Genomic DNA, 16,265 nt, shown 5'->3' with positions numbered 1-16,265 from the left:
CGGTGCCTACTCTAACCAGGGATCACACTCGGCAACTCTGGGCATTAGCTTGCCTCATCTCCACAACGGCCCCCCACAAACGCCAGGGATGCCTTGTTTCACCTTGGAGATACCCAGTAGGGAACATCTCACAGGGAAAGTAAGGATGGGTTCCCCAGCGGTCTATAGCGCCAGGACGCCTCCGGGTAGCAGTGCGCTTTATAAGACACACACATTTACATTTACATTTACATTCTCAGTCAAATCTTTACAGTTGTGACATTTATCATCCCGGGTTACTGACCATTTATAGGTGAAAGCTTTTACAGGGAGAGTCCCAATTCTAAACTGAAAATTTCACAAAGCTCACGCTGGTTAATTTTTATTTACATTACTTTCAATTAGTTGTTTTGGCATCCATTTTTAGGTTGAGCCTGCAACATGTGCAAGACTACTGTTTAAAATAAAGGGCTTGGAGCCATTGCTTACCATTTGTTGGCTTCAGTTTCACCCTTCTTTTCTGTCTCCTAATTGGACAGCACAGACAAAGCATCACTTCCATTCCTTTCTGTGGAGCATCCACCAACCACAGATTGATTCAACTTAATTAGTGCCCATCCGCTGGTTGCACTGTGATAATTACTGGCGGAGCTGGGGGGGGGGGGGGCTGGGGCGGCACTATTTTGGGGGCGGCCGCGGGGCACTGGCACAGTGTTGCAGGGCAGACTGGCAGAAAAACAATAGCATTGACTCCTGCCTTTGCCTACTGCCTTTGTCTACTGGGCCCCTGGATCCTCCAAGTGGCAAACAATCAATCAATCAAATCAGATGCTACAGAGCATCACTCAGTGGACTCCAGGCCACTCTCTGTCTCAAGTGGGACGCAGCCCAGGATGTCAGCCCTCAAGAGCACAGATCTCTCTGTCTTCACAGCTGCAGTGCCTAATTCAAATTACAAGTTAGTCAACACAGTCAGCTGACTAGTCGGGTACAATCAGTATTGGGCAAGCCTCAGGCTAATCCATGCAGTCATGTCACAGAGCTCACAGCCAGCAGCCAGGGAGATGTAGCGCTCTCAACCAAATTATTAACATGAAGTGGTTATGGTCGGTGTGGCACTTTCTGGCTCCAGCCCCGCAGTCAGCAGCACAGATGAGCTCTCAGCTCAGCTGCCTAAGTATAGTACGTTTTAAGAGTCTAGCTGTCAGCACACAGAGTCAGTACTACCCGCTGACTGACTCGACAGCAGCACCACCGGGCTGCATTGATTGGGCAAGTCTCAGACTAAGGCACTACAGAGCAGCAAGTGCTGTAATATTTCAAATAGTACGTCTTCACGTGGCTCGTCCCTGAACTACACAGTGTTTAACCTGAATCCAGACAGAATGAGACTCTTGCTGTCTCACTGTGTGTGACTGCAGAGAACTTCAGTGTATAACAGAAGGGCAGGCAGCTAATACAGAGTGCGCGCTAAATGTATAAAGCAGTTTTAATAACAATCAGTGACATGATTAGGGCGCTCTCACACTCAGTCTCACTTACTTATATTTGCAGCAAGGTGGAGGGTGCGCCAGCCCGGACGTTTCAGTTTTTGGGGCACCTACAGCCCTGGCAGTGGAGTGGCCGCAACGAATCATCCCGCTGCAAACACGGTGCTCGGGCTTGATTTTAGAGATTCAGGCTCACCAAACAGCAGCAGCTGCACACAGTCAGTGATGTGACTGCTGCTCCGGGCTCCAGCAGCCGCCATGGTCTGTGGGTTGGCTCCCAATTGCACAAGAAAAATCATGTGCATTTAAAAATGAGCACATCACGTTTGTGCAGGTCCCCACTGCTTTAATGGGGGGACCATGATGTATGGTCATTTAATGTCAGCTCTATATGATGAATCCCTGAACAGTGTCATGTATGTGCATGTTTGCATTGTGCTGAGGGTGTTACCAGGTAATCGTTCACGCAGCTATCTGATGGATGTCACATGGGTTTTTTCTGAGTCCCCAGATAGATCATGCAGTCTGTGTCTTCTCTTTTGTACTGCCAGTCACCGGGGTATTCAAATGTGTACTTGGACTGTGTCATGTATGTGCATGTACCTTGCATGATCGAGGTAACTATTAGTGGCGATACTACGTGTCTCTCGGACCTCTTTCAAGTGCTCGCCGTCCTTTTTACTCATCACCCATCCCCCCCAGGGGCGGCAATCTGAGGGATAGCCCCGGGCACAACAAGCTCTAGCTACGCCTCTGTAAGTATTCATAAGAGTAGGAGGACACACCCGTAGTCACGACATCCAGTACCCTCAGCTATATTTGCACACAAACCGTGCAATGCCCCTAAACGACAGCTGTCAAACTGTGATGCATTAAGGTTAGGAACATTCCAGAATTTTGGGATAATCACTATGTAAATCAATACTGTTTTTTTCATTTAATGTAAATGTATCATATAAGGATATCGTGAAAATCCGGCAGGGCTTCAGCCTTGTGGACCGACGTGGGACGCCCATTTCTCAAACATTTGAGTTTTAGCTACAAGTGCTTCACGTAAAATTTGCACTGCCTGCGCACCTCAGTCTGGACACAGGACCTCATTTCCAGTGCCCCGGTGTGGGTGTAAATTCCGCACCCCAGAGTCAACGATACTGGGGCTTTAACTTCAGGAATGTGGAATTAAAGGGAGATATGCGTTGAACTTCCAGACTACCCAGAGACACCAGGAATTACCGAAAGAATTGACAAATCTGGGTCTGATTCCTAGTAATTAGTGTTAGACTGGCTTTTCGGGCAGTCTGGCATTTCTAGATGTGCCAGCTAAAAAGGGCAAGTGTTTTTTTTCTCCAGTTCTGTCACAGCCCAATAAACAAAAACAAAAAAAGGCCACACACCAGCCCTGGCTCTAGACTTTTTTTGGGGGGGAGGGCCGTAAAGTAGCATGGGTGGGCCATGGTGGTGAGTGAGTACTGGCCAAAAAACAACAAAGGGGCTTATTTACCAGCCTCTGTGCTGCTGACGCGTCACTTTTAACATTTGATAAAAGTGACGAACCAGCAGCGCAAGGGGCTTGTAAATAAGCCCCAAAGGATTTAATCGATCTGACATTTTAGGTATTGGCATCTGTCCGTGTTTAACATTTTTATCACAACAATCAGAACCCAAAGAGCTACATACTCTGCTTTCTTCGATGTGCTTCCGGCTTTGGGAGAGGGGAGGGATGCTGCTTGTCAAATCTTTAAGATGCAGAACTTTAACTGCTTCGCTGCGGTGGACATTCCGCCGCGGTGTGAAAAAAAATGCCGCCGTTCGGCCGGCCCCCAGCCGTCCTCCGCACACGCTCACCGTGACGTCGCACAGCTGGCGGTCGTCCGACGCATGGAAAAGGCTAAGACTGTAGCATTCGCCTGGTCAAATGCAGCAGCAGAAATGTGCCATGCAGAGCCACTTTATAGCTTTTCATGCTTTTAAAAAACGTTGGCAGCTTTCTACTTTGCAAAGCATTGAAGTTTAAAAATACGATTAAATAAGCCCAGAATCATAATTCAGTTTTCAGGATATCTGTGTTTGTCATTTGAGCATCACAGCAGCTAATAAACTCTGCTGACTTCACTCCTCTCCCCAGGTTGCACGCCCATGGGAAACATTAAGGGGAAAACGCTTGTTTTTCAGTTCTAAATGACCTTAGGTGGGCCAGGGTATTCCTTGGCCGGGCCTGGCCCACCCTCTATATCCGGGCCTGCCCCACACCGGCCATATAACACTGGCCCGTGCCAGCCTGTCCAGAAGGCCAGATAAAACTGAAATAATTCCTCATTCTTCCCTGCAATTCCCAAGGAGTTTCGACTAGAAACAAGACAAATCTGCAGCAACATTAGGATATCATTATTTGCTGCTAGGACTGGTAATCAGCTTACGTGATGGACCAAGTCTTACTCTCAGATCACCACTTACTGAAGGTATAGGAATCCGGCCCTGACCATCAGGGCGCACTGCAGCTCAAGTCCTGACACCTAGATACAACTGAGCCCACGCACCCCAGTCCTGAATTGCAGCACACCCTACGATATTCAAGACCCTTTTTCTGAGTCGCAGTACCACGGCTCACAGAGTCAGGCCTCTCCCCCTCACTTTCTAATGATAAAACCACAGCATTGGAGAAGATATCTAAAGCTTAAACTGGTTATGTGCAAGGCCACTGGAATTATGTGGAAGAAGAGAACCAAACTATCCTGCAAGAATGACTAAATTATGCAACAGGAAAAGGCATGTTATGCGGCATAATGTGGCACATTTTCTGATAGCAATATTTCATTTTTTGTCATTTTCACACCGAATATCAGTGTCTGAGAAAAAATGTCACCATAATTAGTAGCAATTTAACAGCCAAATACAACAATTAGCAACTGAAATATGACCTGTCAACCTTTGCAAAAAGCCTTCTGATGCACAGGAACCTGAGTTGCCATATTTTTGTAACTTTTGATCCATTTGAGCTAGAAGCAGTTTTTTGGGTTAAAATCAGCAGATTATGCCACAGATGATGGATTATGTGGCAAATCTATAATTATGTGAAAATTGCTGGGCCTGAAGAATTGCGGCATTCCAGTGGCACTGACAATGTGCTATGTGATCATATGTTCCTGGGTGGTGGCAGAGGTTCATTGGCATGGCTAGGGTTGCCTATTGCTGGTTTCTTACCCACCCGACGGGTACTTTAATGTCCCCGCCTGTACAAAAATTAGGAAAATCACCTAATGCGGGTATTTTTATCTTATTAGTATATACCACAAACCGCAGACAAAAATAAACCATTTAAAAGTGCTCTAGAGCTTCCCCAATGATCCCTGACTGAAAGTAAACAAAAACAGAAACGTCATGTTGTAATTGAATGCAGATGACTTTAATATGACTTTCTATTTAAGTATCACGTCTGGAGCTTTGCAGACTCTAAAAAGACGAACAAAAAGCTGGTATTTTTCTTTTCGAAAGGGGGAAACCCCAGGCCTGGCCCCTGAAGCCCGGTACTCGGCGCAGTGTGCGCAGGCACGCCCGGTCCCTGTGGAATCACAAGATGTCGGCCCTGCGCGCAGACACAGTGCGCAGGACCGCCGGAGCCTCGAGCCTTGGCTCCCTCCGCCCCTGGAGCGCGGCCCGGGCCGTGCGTGCCGTCTCTGACTCAGCCCCTCCGCTCTTTGGGATATTATTTCGCCTCTTTCCATATTTTTGTGGGGTCGGTGCGGTTTGAACATCTCACGCAGGCCCTATCCGCTTTCCCCATGTGCTGAGCCTTCTGCCAGGAAAATCCAGCAACTGCCATCCACCTCCCGCTCCTCAATGTTTTTCTGCCTTTCTACCGCGCTTTTCATTGTTCTGTCTTATGTTCAGTTATTTACATCTTACAGGACCAACCCTGCCATGGATATCGCCTGCTCTCCCTTTATCTCGCACCTTCTCTGTTTCATCTGTTCTCATTTCCATTTTTCCTTGTTCACTGCTCAACGCTCAGAAAACTAATTTCTATTTTTCTAACCCCTTCTCTTCTTTAATTCGTTCTACTCGACAGTTTTTTTAATTATGTATATTCCTCATAGTCTATCAATCAGCGTCATCGTTTTCTCCCCATCTCATTTTCATTCAGACACATAAAATAGAATAGATGAAAAGATTAACCTGCCCAACCAAGCCTGTCCATTCTGTTGCCCAAAGGGCTACAGAGGGGCTGCATGGTGTTATTTTTTGTCTCGCCTAGACAGCATATGTCCTATCTCTTTGTTTGTTATCAGTTATGACCGCCCATTGCTTACTATTAATTGACTTCAAAGTGCATCTTTCTAGATTGGTTCCAAACTTCTTGCCATGGATGTGTTCTGTTTTTCCCAAAACTCACGGTGGAAATAAACCTCTCTGAGATCTGCTTCGATCTAATGTGGCTTCGCTTAATGCTACCTCATTCTTCTGCACGTTGGGTGGCTGATTCACAGACCCGTCGGTGCATAAATCCTCAGCTGTATAACTAGCACTGACTTCCACTTCAATACAGAGTGCAGTACAAGTGCTGGTGCCCCACCTTCAAGGCGCTTGTCCTGTCTTGCCTCCAGGTTCCAGATATAAGTGCAGCAAGGGTTTGTGCAGACTTATTATGCTTTCATTTAGCTAGACACCATTTTCTCCTCATGCCATTTTGGTTCCTTCCCTAGGTTCATATATTTGTTGCCCATTTAAATTTGCCGGGTACGTGTCCTAATGCCTTTCCGACTGCAGTCAAAAACATATATTTTTATAATTTTTTGCAAATTTTCTGCTGCAGATCAAGGTCTTCCCATTGTTATATTGTTTCTTCTTCTGGGACTTACTGTAGTGCTATATTATTCTTTTCTGGTATTCAATTCTATTCTATTTTTGTAGTTCAGTGCAGCAGCCAACCAGTCTTCAGGGTGAGAGCTAGGTCCAAAGAAAGTTAACGTATAATAACAAAAAATAATGTCCCCCCTGTGACCATAAAACAGGCTAGAGTACATTTGGCCTCCAAAGTGAACACAGCATTCCAGCGGAGGCCTTCAGAGCATGACACACGTGGTCCTAAAACATGGCATGCCATGCAGGCGAGGGTTTACCGTCCCCTTATCTCCCCCTCTTTATTCCCTTGCCTTCATTGCATGCCTCTCACCCTGCAGCATTGGCCTCAAGTAACCAGCGCTTTGACCACTCTTGAAAATGTCCTAAATTAATACTCATATTCCCTACAACCAGAGTTTTAACATTAGTGACAGTATCTCTGCCGTCCACCATTCCAATGTCACCCATCCCATCCCCTCCCCATAGCTTTGAAATTTCAAATCTAAACACATGCTGGTGTTTTTAGAAGGATGAACATTATACATCGGTCAGCAGCGAGAGTAAGTGGCCGCTTAAAGGTGCAGGCTGCCACTCATCCAGACTGCAACAGTTCATACTGAAACAAACAATTTAAAGAAAAAAGGAGTGAACGAACAATGAGTACATAAAAGGCAGACTTGAGAAGCAAAGCAGATGAAGAAAAAAGTACCAAAAACAAGGGCGTGGCCCCACAAATGACCTCCTGCTGCCCTTCCATTGTGGTGTCTGGCCATCTAATAAGATATATACTGCAGACCCACAGCGTGCTGTGGATGTGTGCATTGTCTAATTGACTCCATTATGTCATTGTTGTGACATAGTAACCCATCCGCCAAGATCTAAATCAGGCCCCCAAGTCTGTGAGGGCGGGGTACTCCAGTGTGTTTCACTGTCCATTTGTGCGGTGGCCTCCACCCTTTCCAAATCTTTCTGCTTTCATGTTCTTTTCTGAGGTCTGCTTATACTCCTTTCACCGGTGGGTTTACAGTGGTTGCCTGTCTGACTACGAACCTGTAAGCCCCATGCCTGCAGCTGCCCTGGACTCCACCCAAGCGCAAACATCTGCAACCTCTGTGAAGAAGTGTGCATTACCCTCTGTCGCTACACTTAACTTGGCTGGAAACATTAGCATATATTTTAACTGGCGATCAGAGATTCCCCGGGTCCCCGCTTGCAGTAAATACACCTCCTCTGCTTGCAGACTGCCTAAGTAAAGTCAGGGAAGGCCAGTACCTGCGCATTTGTAAACTGCATGTTGGCCTGTTTGTCATGCCACAAGAAGGATATCATCCGGATCCAAAAAATTCAACAGCTCGGAAATTAGTGGCTTGGATGCAGACATTGGGCACAAGAGACCCATGTTCTCGCTGCACAATGAAAATATTCACTAGACCCTAGGAACAAGCGCATTGCATAACCAGAAAGAGCTTGGCACTGTAGCCCTTAGTTTATTACGGAAGCCAGCTACCCGTATTTTTATCTGTCTGGACCTGCCTTCAGAATCGTCCATCCAGAACCTTCCCTCTCTCCTGCTGGGCCGTCCTGTATTTTTGCATTTATGCAGCACCAGGTCCAGTATTACCATGGTCGTGTCAGGGTCACCCATCATCTCTGTAGCCCTTGCATAGGTCGTGGCGTAGCAGGCAACCATCAATCGCAACTGTGTCAGTCATGCATTCCAGTGATCTAGTCCAGTTTGTCAAGTTACTGACACAGCCACAACACCTGTGCTTGTCCCAGGTATCTTGTCTGCTCCATGAGTGTGGAGATCAGGCCACACTGTCCAGGGCCGGGTCCCCGCTACCAGCAGTTCTCGGGGGACCACAGGTGAGTAACTCCCACCCAACCCCCAAGTACTGGTGCTCCAGGGGTCTCATAAAGCATCAGTTGCTGTAAAAGAGGTCCCCTTACCTAACGTCAGGCCATGCAGTGTTTTCTCAACAGCTGCACACAAGGGACACGCCATACCCCAGCTCCTTGGCCAGTTCCTGGCAGCGTGGGCCCACACAGATGTAGAGAGTCTAGTGACTCATATGGACGGTCTCAGCAGTCATTCTGTGGGGACCTTGTCTTGGGCATCATTTGGATTATTGTCAACCCTTTCTTCAGGCAATATCTTGATTTGTGTGGTGGTAACTCTGATTGTTATGATTGTGTGGGGCCTGGTGTTCAGGGTCATCCCTATGTTGCAAGACTGTTGTATTGGGCATCCTGGTGTTTTTTTTTTTTTTTTAAGATTGTATTAATTGAGTAGCGCCTTGTCTTTGGAAGTATCTCATTGATTTTGTGTGGCTTTGTCTCTGGGATCACTCTGTCATTGCCATTGTAATGGTCAAGGTCCTTTTTCAGGGATCAGTATGACGTGGGGCTGGCTCTCCAGGATCATTGTATGTGTGCCACGCCTTAGCTGTGAGGGAAAAACAAAGTAAAGCCTACGGAGCAATATTATATCTATTTAGTTATAAGACTGGATACCATCAATTGTCCAATCTTGAGTGAATCCTTCTCAACACAAATTAATTGAAGTAATTTTTTTACCGAAGAGTATCTCCAGAAGGATAACCAGACGCACAGAGCAATACAAATCAAATGTGTAGTTTAACTTTCTCTTTTAATTAAACTACATTAACCCTTAATTATTGGTCTCTCACATTGAACAAAACTACACAATTCATATATACACAGAAAACACATATACTTTAGATTTACATATATACACCTTTTTTGGAACCAAACTCACGGTTCTAAGGCCCCACTGATTTAAACAAAGATGTAAATGTATAATTCCTTAACATAACATTCCTTCACTTTAGATCACCAAAACAACACAAAAACTAAAACGAAGGGAGTGTATGAGGTTTTAACCACTTTTAACCTCTCTCAAAGTAGCACTCTCCTAAATAATTTTTTCAACAATGTTCGACAGATCTCTTGTTTTGGAGTCTTCCAATGTGTGTGTCGACGCGTTTCAGCCTCAGTTTAATCCAGGCCTCATCAGGACTACGAGGGCAAACATACTAGAACCCAGGTTCGAAAAAACTGTAGCCAAAGGTACAGAATCCACCTTCTATTCACAAATACTTTCAATCGTAAGGGCTTTTGCTTTGAAATCCTTAACGGTGGGCTACCAACTCAGCGGAAAACGTAAGCCTCATTGCATAATCCTTGGGTTCTTCAAATAATCCACGCCGGTACTGAATCCCAGCTATAATCACTGCCGCCCTGAGCTCTGTCACTAAGCTCACGACGCCGTTTGTAACTCATTACATAATCCTGGGGTTCTTCAAATAATCCACGCCGGTACTGAATCCCAGCTATAATCACTGCTGCCCTGAGCTCTGTCACTAAGCTCACGACGCCGTTTGTGTTACAAACGGCGTCGTGAGCTTAGTGACAGAGCTCAGGGCGGCAGTGATTATAGCTGGGATTCAGTACCGGCGTGGATTATTTGAAGAACCCCAGGATTATGTAATGAGGCTTACGTTTTCCGCTGAGTTGGTAGCCCACCGTTAAGCATTTCAAAGCAAAAGCCCTTACGATTGAAAGTATTTGTGAATAGAAGGTGGATTCTGTACCTTTGGCTACAGTTTTTTCGAACCTGGGTTCTAGTATGTTTGCCCTCGTAGTCCTGATGAGGCCTGGATTAAACTGAGGCTGAAACGCGTCAACACACACATTGGAAGACTCCAAAACAAGAGATCTGTCGAACATTGTTGAAAAAATTATTTAGGAGAGTGCTACTTTGAGAGAGGTTAAAAGTGGTTAAAACCTCGTACACTCCCTTCGTTTTAGTTTTTGTGTTGTTTTGGTGATCTAAAGTGAAGGAATGTTATGTTAAGGAATTATACATTTACATCCTTGTTTAAATCAGTGGGGCATTAGAACCGTGAGTTTGGTTCCAAAAAAGGTGTATATATGTAATTCTAAAGTATATTTGTTTTGTGTGTATATATGAATTGTGTACAGTTTTGTTCAATGTGAGAGACCAATAATTAAGGGTTAATGTAGTTTAATTAAAAGAGAAAGTTAAACTACACATTTGATTTGTATTGCTCTGTGCGTCTGGTTATCCTTCTGGAGATACTCTTCGGTAAAAAAAATTCTTCAATTAATTTGTGTTGAGAAGGATTCACTCAAGATTGGACAATTGATGGTATCCAGTCTTATAACTAAATAGATATAATATTGTTCCGTAGGCTTTACTTTGTTTTTCCCTTGTTAGATACCCAAAAGCCTATGGGTTATATGGGTGACCCCTGTAGTTTGTTCACGCCTTAGCTGTGAGATCATTCGGACCGCGTGGACATGCTTCCAGGATTGTTACTGGTGTGGGGTCACACATCTGGCCTCATTCAGATGGCATCTGCTCTTAACAACCAGGATCACTAATGGCGATCATTTTAACAATGTCCTGCTGTGTTTATTGCAGGTGCTGGGTTACAACGAGAAGCCACTGACGCTGCAGATGTTCATTGGCACGGCTGACGAGAGGAACCTGCGACCTCACGCCTTCTACCAGGTCCATCGCATCACCGGCAAGATGGTGGCCACCGCCAGCTATGAGGCTGTGGCTGGCAGCACCAAAGTTTTGGAGATGTCAGTGCTGCCAGAGAATGGCATGACGGCCAAGTAAGTAGGAGCATGAGGGCCCTGAAGACACCCATGAGAAAGAGTGAAATGATACGCTACGAAATATAGACACAAGATTAGGGTACTTGAGCGTTACCATTCAAACAAAGATAGCTGTTTAATGACAATACCTAAACAGACAGGTGTTCGATGAAAATACCTATGCGTGAGAATAATTTATCATGCACTTTCATTTTTTGATTGGATTTATGAGGGAAACCTACATAAATTGCCTTGAACTGTAAAAGCAAACCAACAAGGGTTCAAATGTAATTATCAAGGGTTTCCGGACTACTCCACAACTTAATAATAATAAGTTATAATATAATATAATATTAATAATAATAATAAATCATTTATAGAGCGCCTGGTTACACATAGAACAGTGTGTCCCCGCGCTGACCACAGATACATTCTACAGAGGAATGAGGGTAACGGTAAGGTCACTCTGCTGTATTTTCTTCCAGCGCTGGCACCGTCATAACCCTTTCCCCCATCCCTGCTGTTGTCAGTGTTAGCCCCTCACATGCCCTCCCTCTGTGTTGCCCCATAACCACCCGCCCATCTGGAACTAAAACAAGCATTGGCAAAGCCAAAAGGTCTCCCCTATACAAGAGCTATTGATTTTGGCAATGTGTTTTTGCCATGTTAGCTACTACTTGAGCTTCTGCAGCATGGCTTAAAGTTAGTGGTGGGGAGTTTCTTAGAATGGAGTGGGGGGAGTAGAGTAGAGTGCTGTAGACTGGATTTGTTGAAGTAGAGTGTTGTAGAGTGGAGTGGGGGAGCAGAGTTGAGTAGAAAGGAGAAGAGTTCAGTTGTTCAGAGACAGAGAGTGTCCTAGGGTGCAGTGTCATAGAGGCGTAGAGTGGAGTGGAGTGAAATAGGGTGGAGTGGGTTCAAGTAGATTGAGGTAGTGGGGTAGATTGGTTTGAAATAGATTGGGGTGGACTGAAAAAGGGTGAGGTATGTTGGATTAGGGTGGACTGAAGTGGGGTGGATTAGATTAGATTGGTTTGTGGTGGGGTGGATTGGATTACAGTAGGAAAGTTGGTAGTGGGGTGAAATAGAGTGGATGGCGGTGGATTGGATCGGACTGGACTGGAGGGGGTGGGTAGGGTTTGAGTGGGGTGGATTGGATTTGGGTGAGTTGGATTGGTATGGGGTGGGGTGGATTGGAGTGTGGTGAGTTGGATGGATTGGATTGAGTGGGGTGGACTGAACTGTGGTAGGGTGAAGTGGATTGGGTAGGATGGGGTGGATCGAAGTGGGGTGGACTGTTTAAGATGGATTTGATTGGAGTGGGGTGGATTGAAGTGGGGTAGGGTGGATTGGAGTGGAGAGTGGATTGGAGTGGTGTGGTGGACTGGGGTGGGGTGAATTGGATTGGTGCGAGTGGATTGGAGTGGAGTAGATTGGATTGCAGTGGGGTGTATTGGTTTGAGTGGGGTGGATTGGATTGGGCTGGGGTGAACCGGTTTGAGATTTGGTGGATTGGATTGGGCTAGGGTGGGGTGGGGGTGAATTTGAGTGGGGTGGGGTGGATTTGAGTGGGCTAGATTGGATTTGGCTGGATTGGGGTGGGGTAGATTGGATTGGATTGGAGTGGGATGAGTTGGCTTGGATTGGAGTGAGGTGGATTGGATTGGAGTGGATTGTTTTGGATTGGGGTGGGCCAGAGTGTTTTGGATTGGAGTGGGGCAGGCTAGAGTGATGTAGATTGGAGTGGGGAAGATTGTTTTGGATTTGCCAGATGGAAGGCAGTACTGTCTGCCACCCAACAAGTACCAGGAGGATTGTCATTGTTAAGGAGTGGGGGCCTGTTGTCCTTCTCATCGTTGAATAGTATGCGTGGGCAGTGGTAGATAGACATCCTTCTTGGGTGTCTCTGAGTGCATAGTTACTGAGTGTAGGTAGGCGGTTAGACTGTGACCTGCTCCTTTCATAGTCCCCTTTTCCTCCAGATTGTGTGATCCTCATGTGAGGATGTGAAATGGTCTTAAGGCAGGGCCTCTCTCATTTGGGTCCTTCAACTTACTTCACACCTCCATGTCAATCACTTAATACATTCACATTACTGTCCAGAGTGAACACACATTATTTCTGAATGATTTAGTTATTCTCAGAAGCAAACAAAAGTACTTACAGCATAATGTGGCAAGGACAAAGAAAGATAAATCTTGCTGTGACTCACAGCCCCCCAGATATGAGACCACACTTCCCTGTGGGTAAATCCTACTGTTTGAAGACCACTGGTCTATGGGTTTATACCCCTCCTCCACTGTTGCAAGGTACCCTACCCCAGGTCCAACTCTTTCCTTTCTGGCGGCAGCCAGTCTGCTGTAGATGGTGGAAGTTACCCCAGGCAAAGTAAGCACTAGGTTGTCAAATCATCTTTCCCCTGTACCACACAACCTATTTCAGCCAGGCTTGGTTGTTAAGTGAAAGAACAAAGTGCTTGGGAGACGAGTGTCCTTTGGGGATCAAACCTTTTCCTTCTCAGAAGACTGTGCTGTACCATCAAGTCAAGCTAGGTCTGTGTCTCAGGTGGGAGATTCCAAGCTGCAATCGCACCACCACTATAGCTCTTAAATGGCTCTCAGTGCCAAGATGCATAGACAAGACACACTGCTTTACCCACCAAGCCATCTAGGGTACTGGGCACATTTTCCTACAACACAAACTTGAAACCTCAATCAATCAATCAGAGGGTTGGAAAGCATGACTACTCACCTGTGAGGGTCTCAAGGAGCTTGGAGGTGAGGGGGCTTCTGCTGATCCATTTGGGTGTGGAAGTTCAGTCGAAGAGCCAGGTCTTGTGGTCCTTCCTGAACTGGGTGAATAATGCAGATTGCCTGAGGTGGAGGGGTAGGGTGTTCCAGATCTTGGCGACGAGGTAGGCGAAGGATATGTGGGACAGAGGCCAGGCGAGTTGGGCAGATCGGAGTTGTCTGGCGGGTGTATAGAAAACCTAGCACCCGCAGAACCATACTGGCACTGCTTCTGCCGAGTTCCTTCTTCAGAAAGTCCCACTTTGGTTGGACCTCCGTTGTGGTACAGATAAACAAGCTCTGAAAGCCTCTCCAGGAATAATACAAAACCTCAACCGCATAAAGTTTTTAAGTGCTTTAAAAACTTTGTTGTTCCTAATCACCTGACCCTGTCACCCAACCAATGTTACTCTGCAACCTGTGTATACCCTATAAGCTGACATCCGAATAATGTAACCATGGAGACCAGAGGCAGATGATGTGTATCGCTTAGTGCAACTCTATCTGCTTTGCGCTCTTCAGCGATGTCGCATCGCATGCCTGTCCTGTCTGTAACCCAGGGTCAGGCATGGCAGGAAAGGGAAGAGGAGGAGCTTGGGGGCAGCCCGGCAGTTCGTGCTGATACACGCTGAAATAAAGACGTGTAAAAAGGCAGCTGGTGTCCCGTGTGTTCTGTGGTGGCGGGAACAAGAATAGCATTATTGGCATGCCTATGTGTAGCACCACGTTTGCAGTTACACAACTGGAGCACCTATCCAGCCCTCCCTCACAACACCCAGCACTTCCCACTCAAATCACTCTTTATACATACACACTTTCACCCATCCACGATATATGGGTAGCTCTTACCCGCCCTCCCAAACTGGGCATTGGAGCCGCAGCAGTGATATGACGTGCTACACAAGTGCCACAGTACAAAGCAGTGCAATACTGCCTCTATTCAGTGGTCCTCTGAAAAGTTCCTCTGCCAAGACTTGCGTAAGCCCCTGAAGTGAGCAGTTGGAGCGCTGGCCGTATCCACTCGCAGAGAGCTTACCGCTCGGACCCAACTGCTTGCTCTGAGGGTGCTGTGGGTGGCAGCCATTTTATAGGTGCGACAGCCACACAGGAGCAATAGAGGTATTTGTCCATCTCCATGCAGGCAGCACTGAGCTCTGGAGTGTTTCAGTGTGAGTCAGGACCATCTGGGGTGCTGTGACATCACAAGTCTGTAGCTGAGGGACATCAAGACTGACAGCCAAACAATGACCGCGCTGGCTGGTGAGCACTATAAAGCTGAGCTGCGGTGGCCACTGGCCAGCACAGGTCATACAAGCATGTTCACAAAGTTTTACTGTGGTGAAGTGAAGGCTGCTGGAGAAAGGATGAAAGGGTGATGTCAGAAGGGTGGAATGGAAGGACAACATGTGTGGATTGTCCCTTGCGTAACTTTCATCGGTTCCATCCTGGTGAGCTCCTGTGGTGATGCAGCCTGTCAGCAGGTCGCCTCACTGCTCGCCAGCAGACCCAGCAGCAGCAGGGAAGGCTGATGCTCCAGCGAGGACCTGGAGGGGTGAGGTGCAGTGGGTCAGGAGTCCGAATGGAGGATGTGCTGCACGAGTCCCCCAGTCACAGCTCTGAACCGACTCCATGTCTTGAGGGCGACTTTCAGGAATTCTTGGTTTTAGCCAACAGCACTAAGCATCCCGGGACTTTGTTCACTTTTTCCATCTTAAGTGCAGCACTACATGTCACGTCATGCTTAGTGACGTAATCAGGGCTGCTGGAAGTCCTCCCAACATGGTCTAGGACTCTAGGCAGACATCTGTGCTGATGGTGAGCAGGGAGAGCTGCAGAAGTCCAGAGGGATCGTACACTGAGTATACACAGACGCAGGGAGGGCTGCAGGAACTTGAAAGGAGGAGTTTCCTGTCTAAAGGGAGTGCTGCACTGTATATGGAGGCCAGAATCCTGAAAGGAGAGAGCGCTGTAAGAGCACAGAAAGTGAGAGCTGCATGAACCTCACAGGATGGGGTAGCTCTTGTCCAGCCTGGAGAGAGTGCCACAGGCGTGTGGAGATATTCCATGGAGCCATTGGATGGAAGCACCGGTCCCTTTCAAGCCTTAGGTACCACATGGATCTGTCATACAGGAACCCGAAGGAGGAACTTCAGGGTAGAGAGTGATGCCCGAGCCCACAGGGTGGGGCATGCAGGAGGCTGCGGAAAGAAGGGAAGAGAGCTGCAGGAACCCCGGGAGAGATGGGGTGCTGCTGGAGGCACGAAGGAGGCCACACTGCAAGATCATGAGGAGAGTCTGAGCTGCAGGAACCAAGAGCGAGGGAGTCGGTGCAGCGTTCTCCTGGAGGGATGGAAGCTTCCCGGAGGGATGGAGTGCTGCGGGACCATAGAGGAGAGCAGGCTGAAAGACAGATTGTCGCCTTGCCAGCCCTGACAGGGAGGACTGGCAGCTGGCCTGGGGCGCTCTGGTGCAGAGTGATGCTGAACCGTGGTTAATCATCTCCTGGACAGCTCACAGCAAC

At 47.1% G+C, this 16,265-nt stretch overlaps 1 protein-coding gene across 1 annotated transcript in view; it reads left to right on the top strand.

The window, feature by feature from the left end:
• Positions 1–16,265, top strand: part of NFATC4 (nuclear factor of activated T cells 4) — a 339,399-nt gene that overhangs the window by 216,685 nt on the left and 106,449 nt on the right. Inside the window, exon 4 of the mRNA XM_086923625.1 lies at positions 10,777–10,976. Within this exon, the coding sequence (XP_086779751.1) occupies positions 10,777–10,976 (200 nt within the window). The remainder of the gene's footprint in view (positions 1–10,776; positions 10,977–16,265) is intronic.

This window comes from Lissotriton vulgaris, chromosome 5 (genome assembly GCF_964263255.1).
Source record: "Lissotriton vulgaris chromosome 5, aLisVul1.2, whole genome shotgun sequence".
Taxonomy (NCBI): domain Eukaryota; kingdom Metazoa; phylum Chordata; class Amphibia; order Caudata; family Salamandridae; genus Lissotriton; species Lissotriton vulgaris.
The sequence above is the reverse complement of the archived record's forward strand: the minus strand, read 5'-3'. Positions and strand labels throughout refer to the sequence as shown.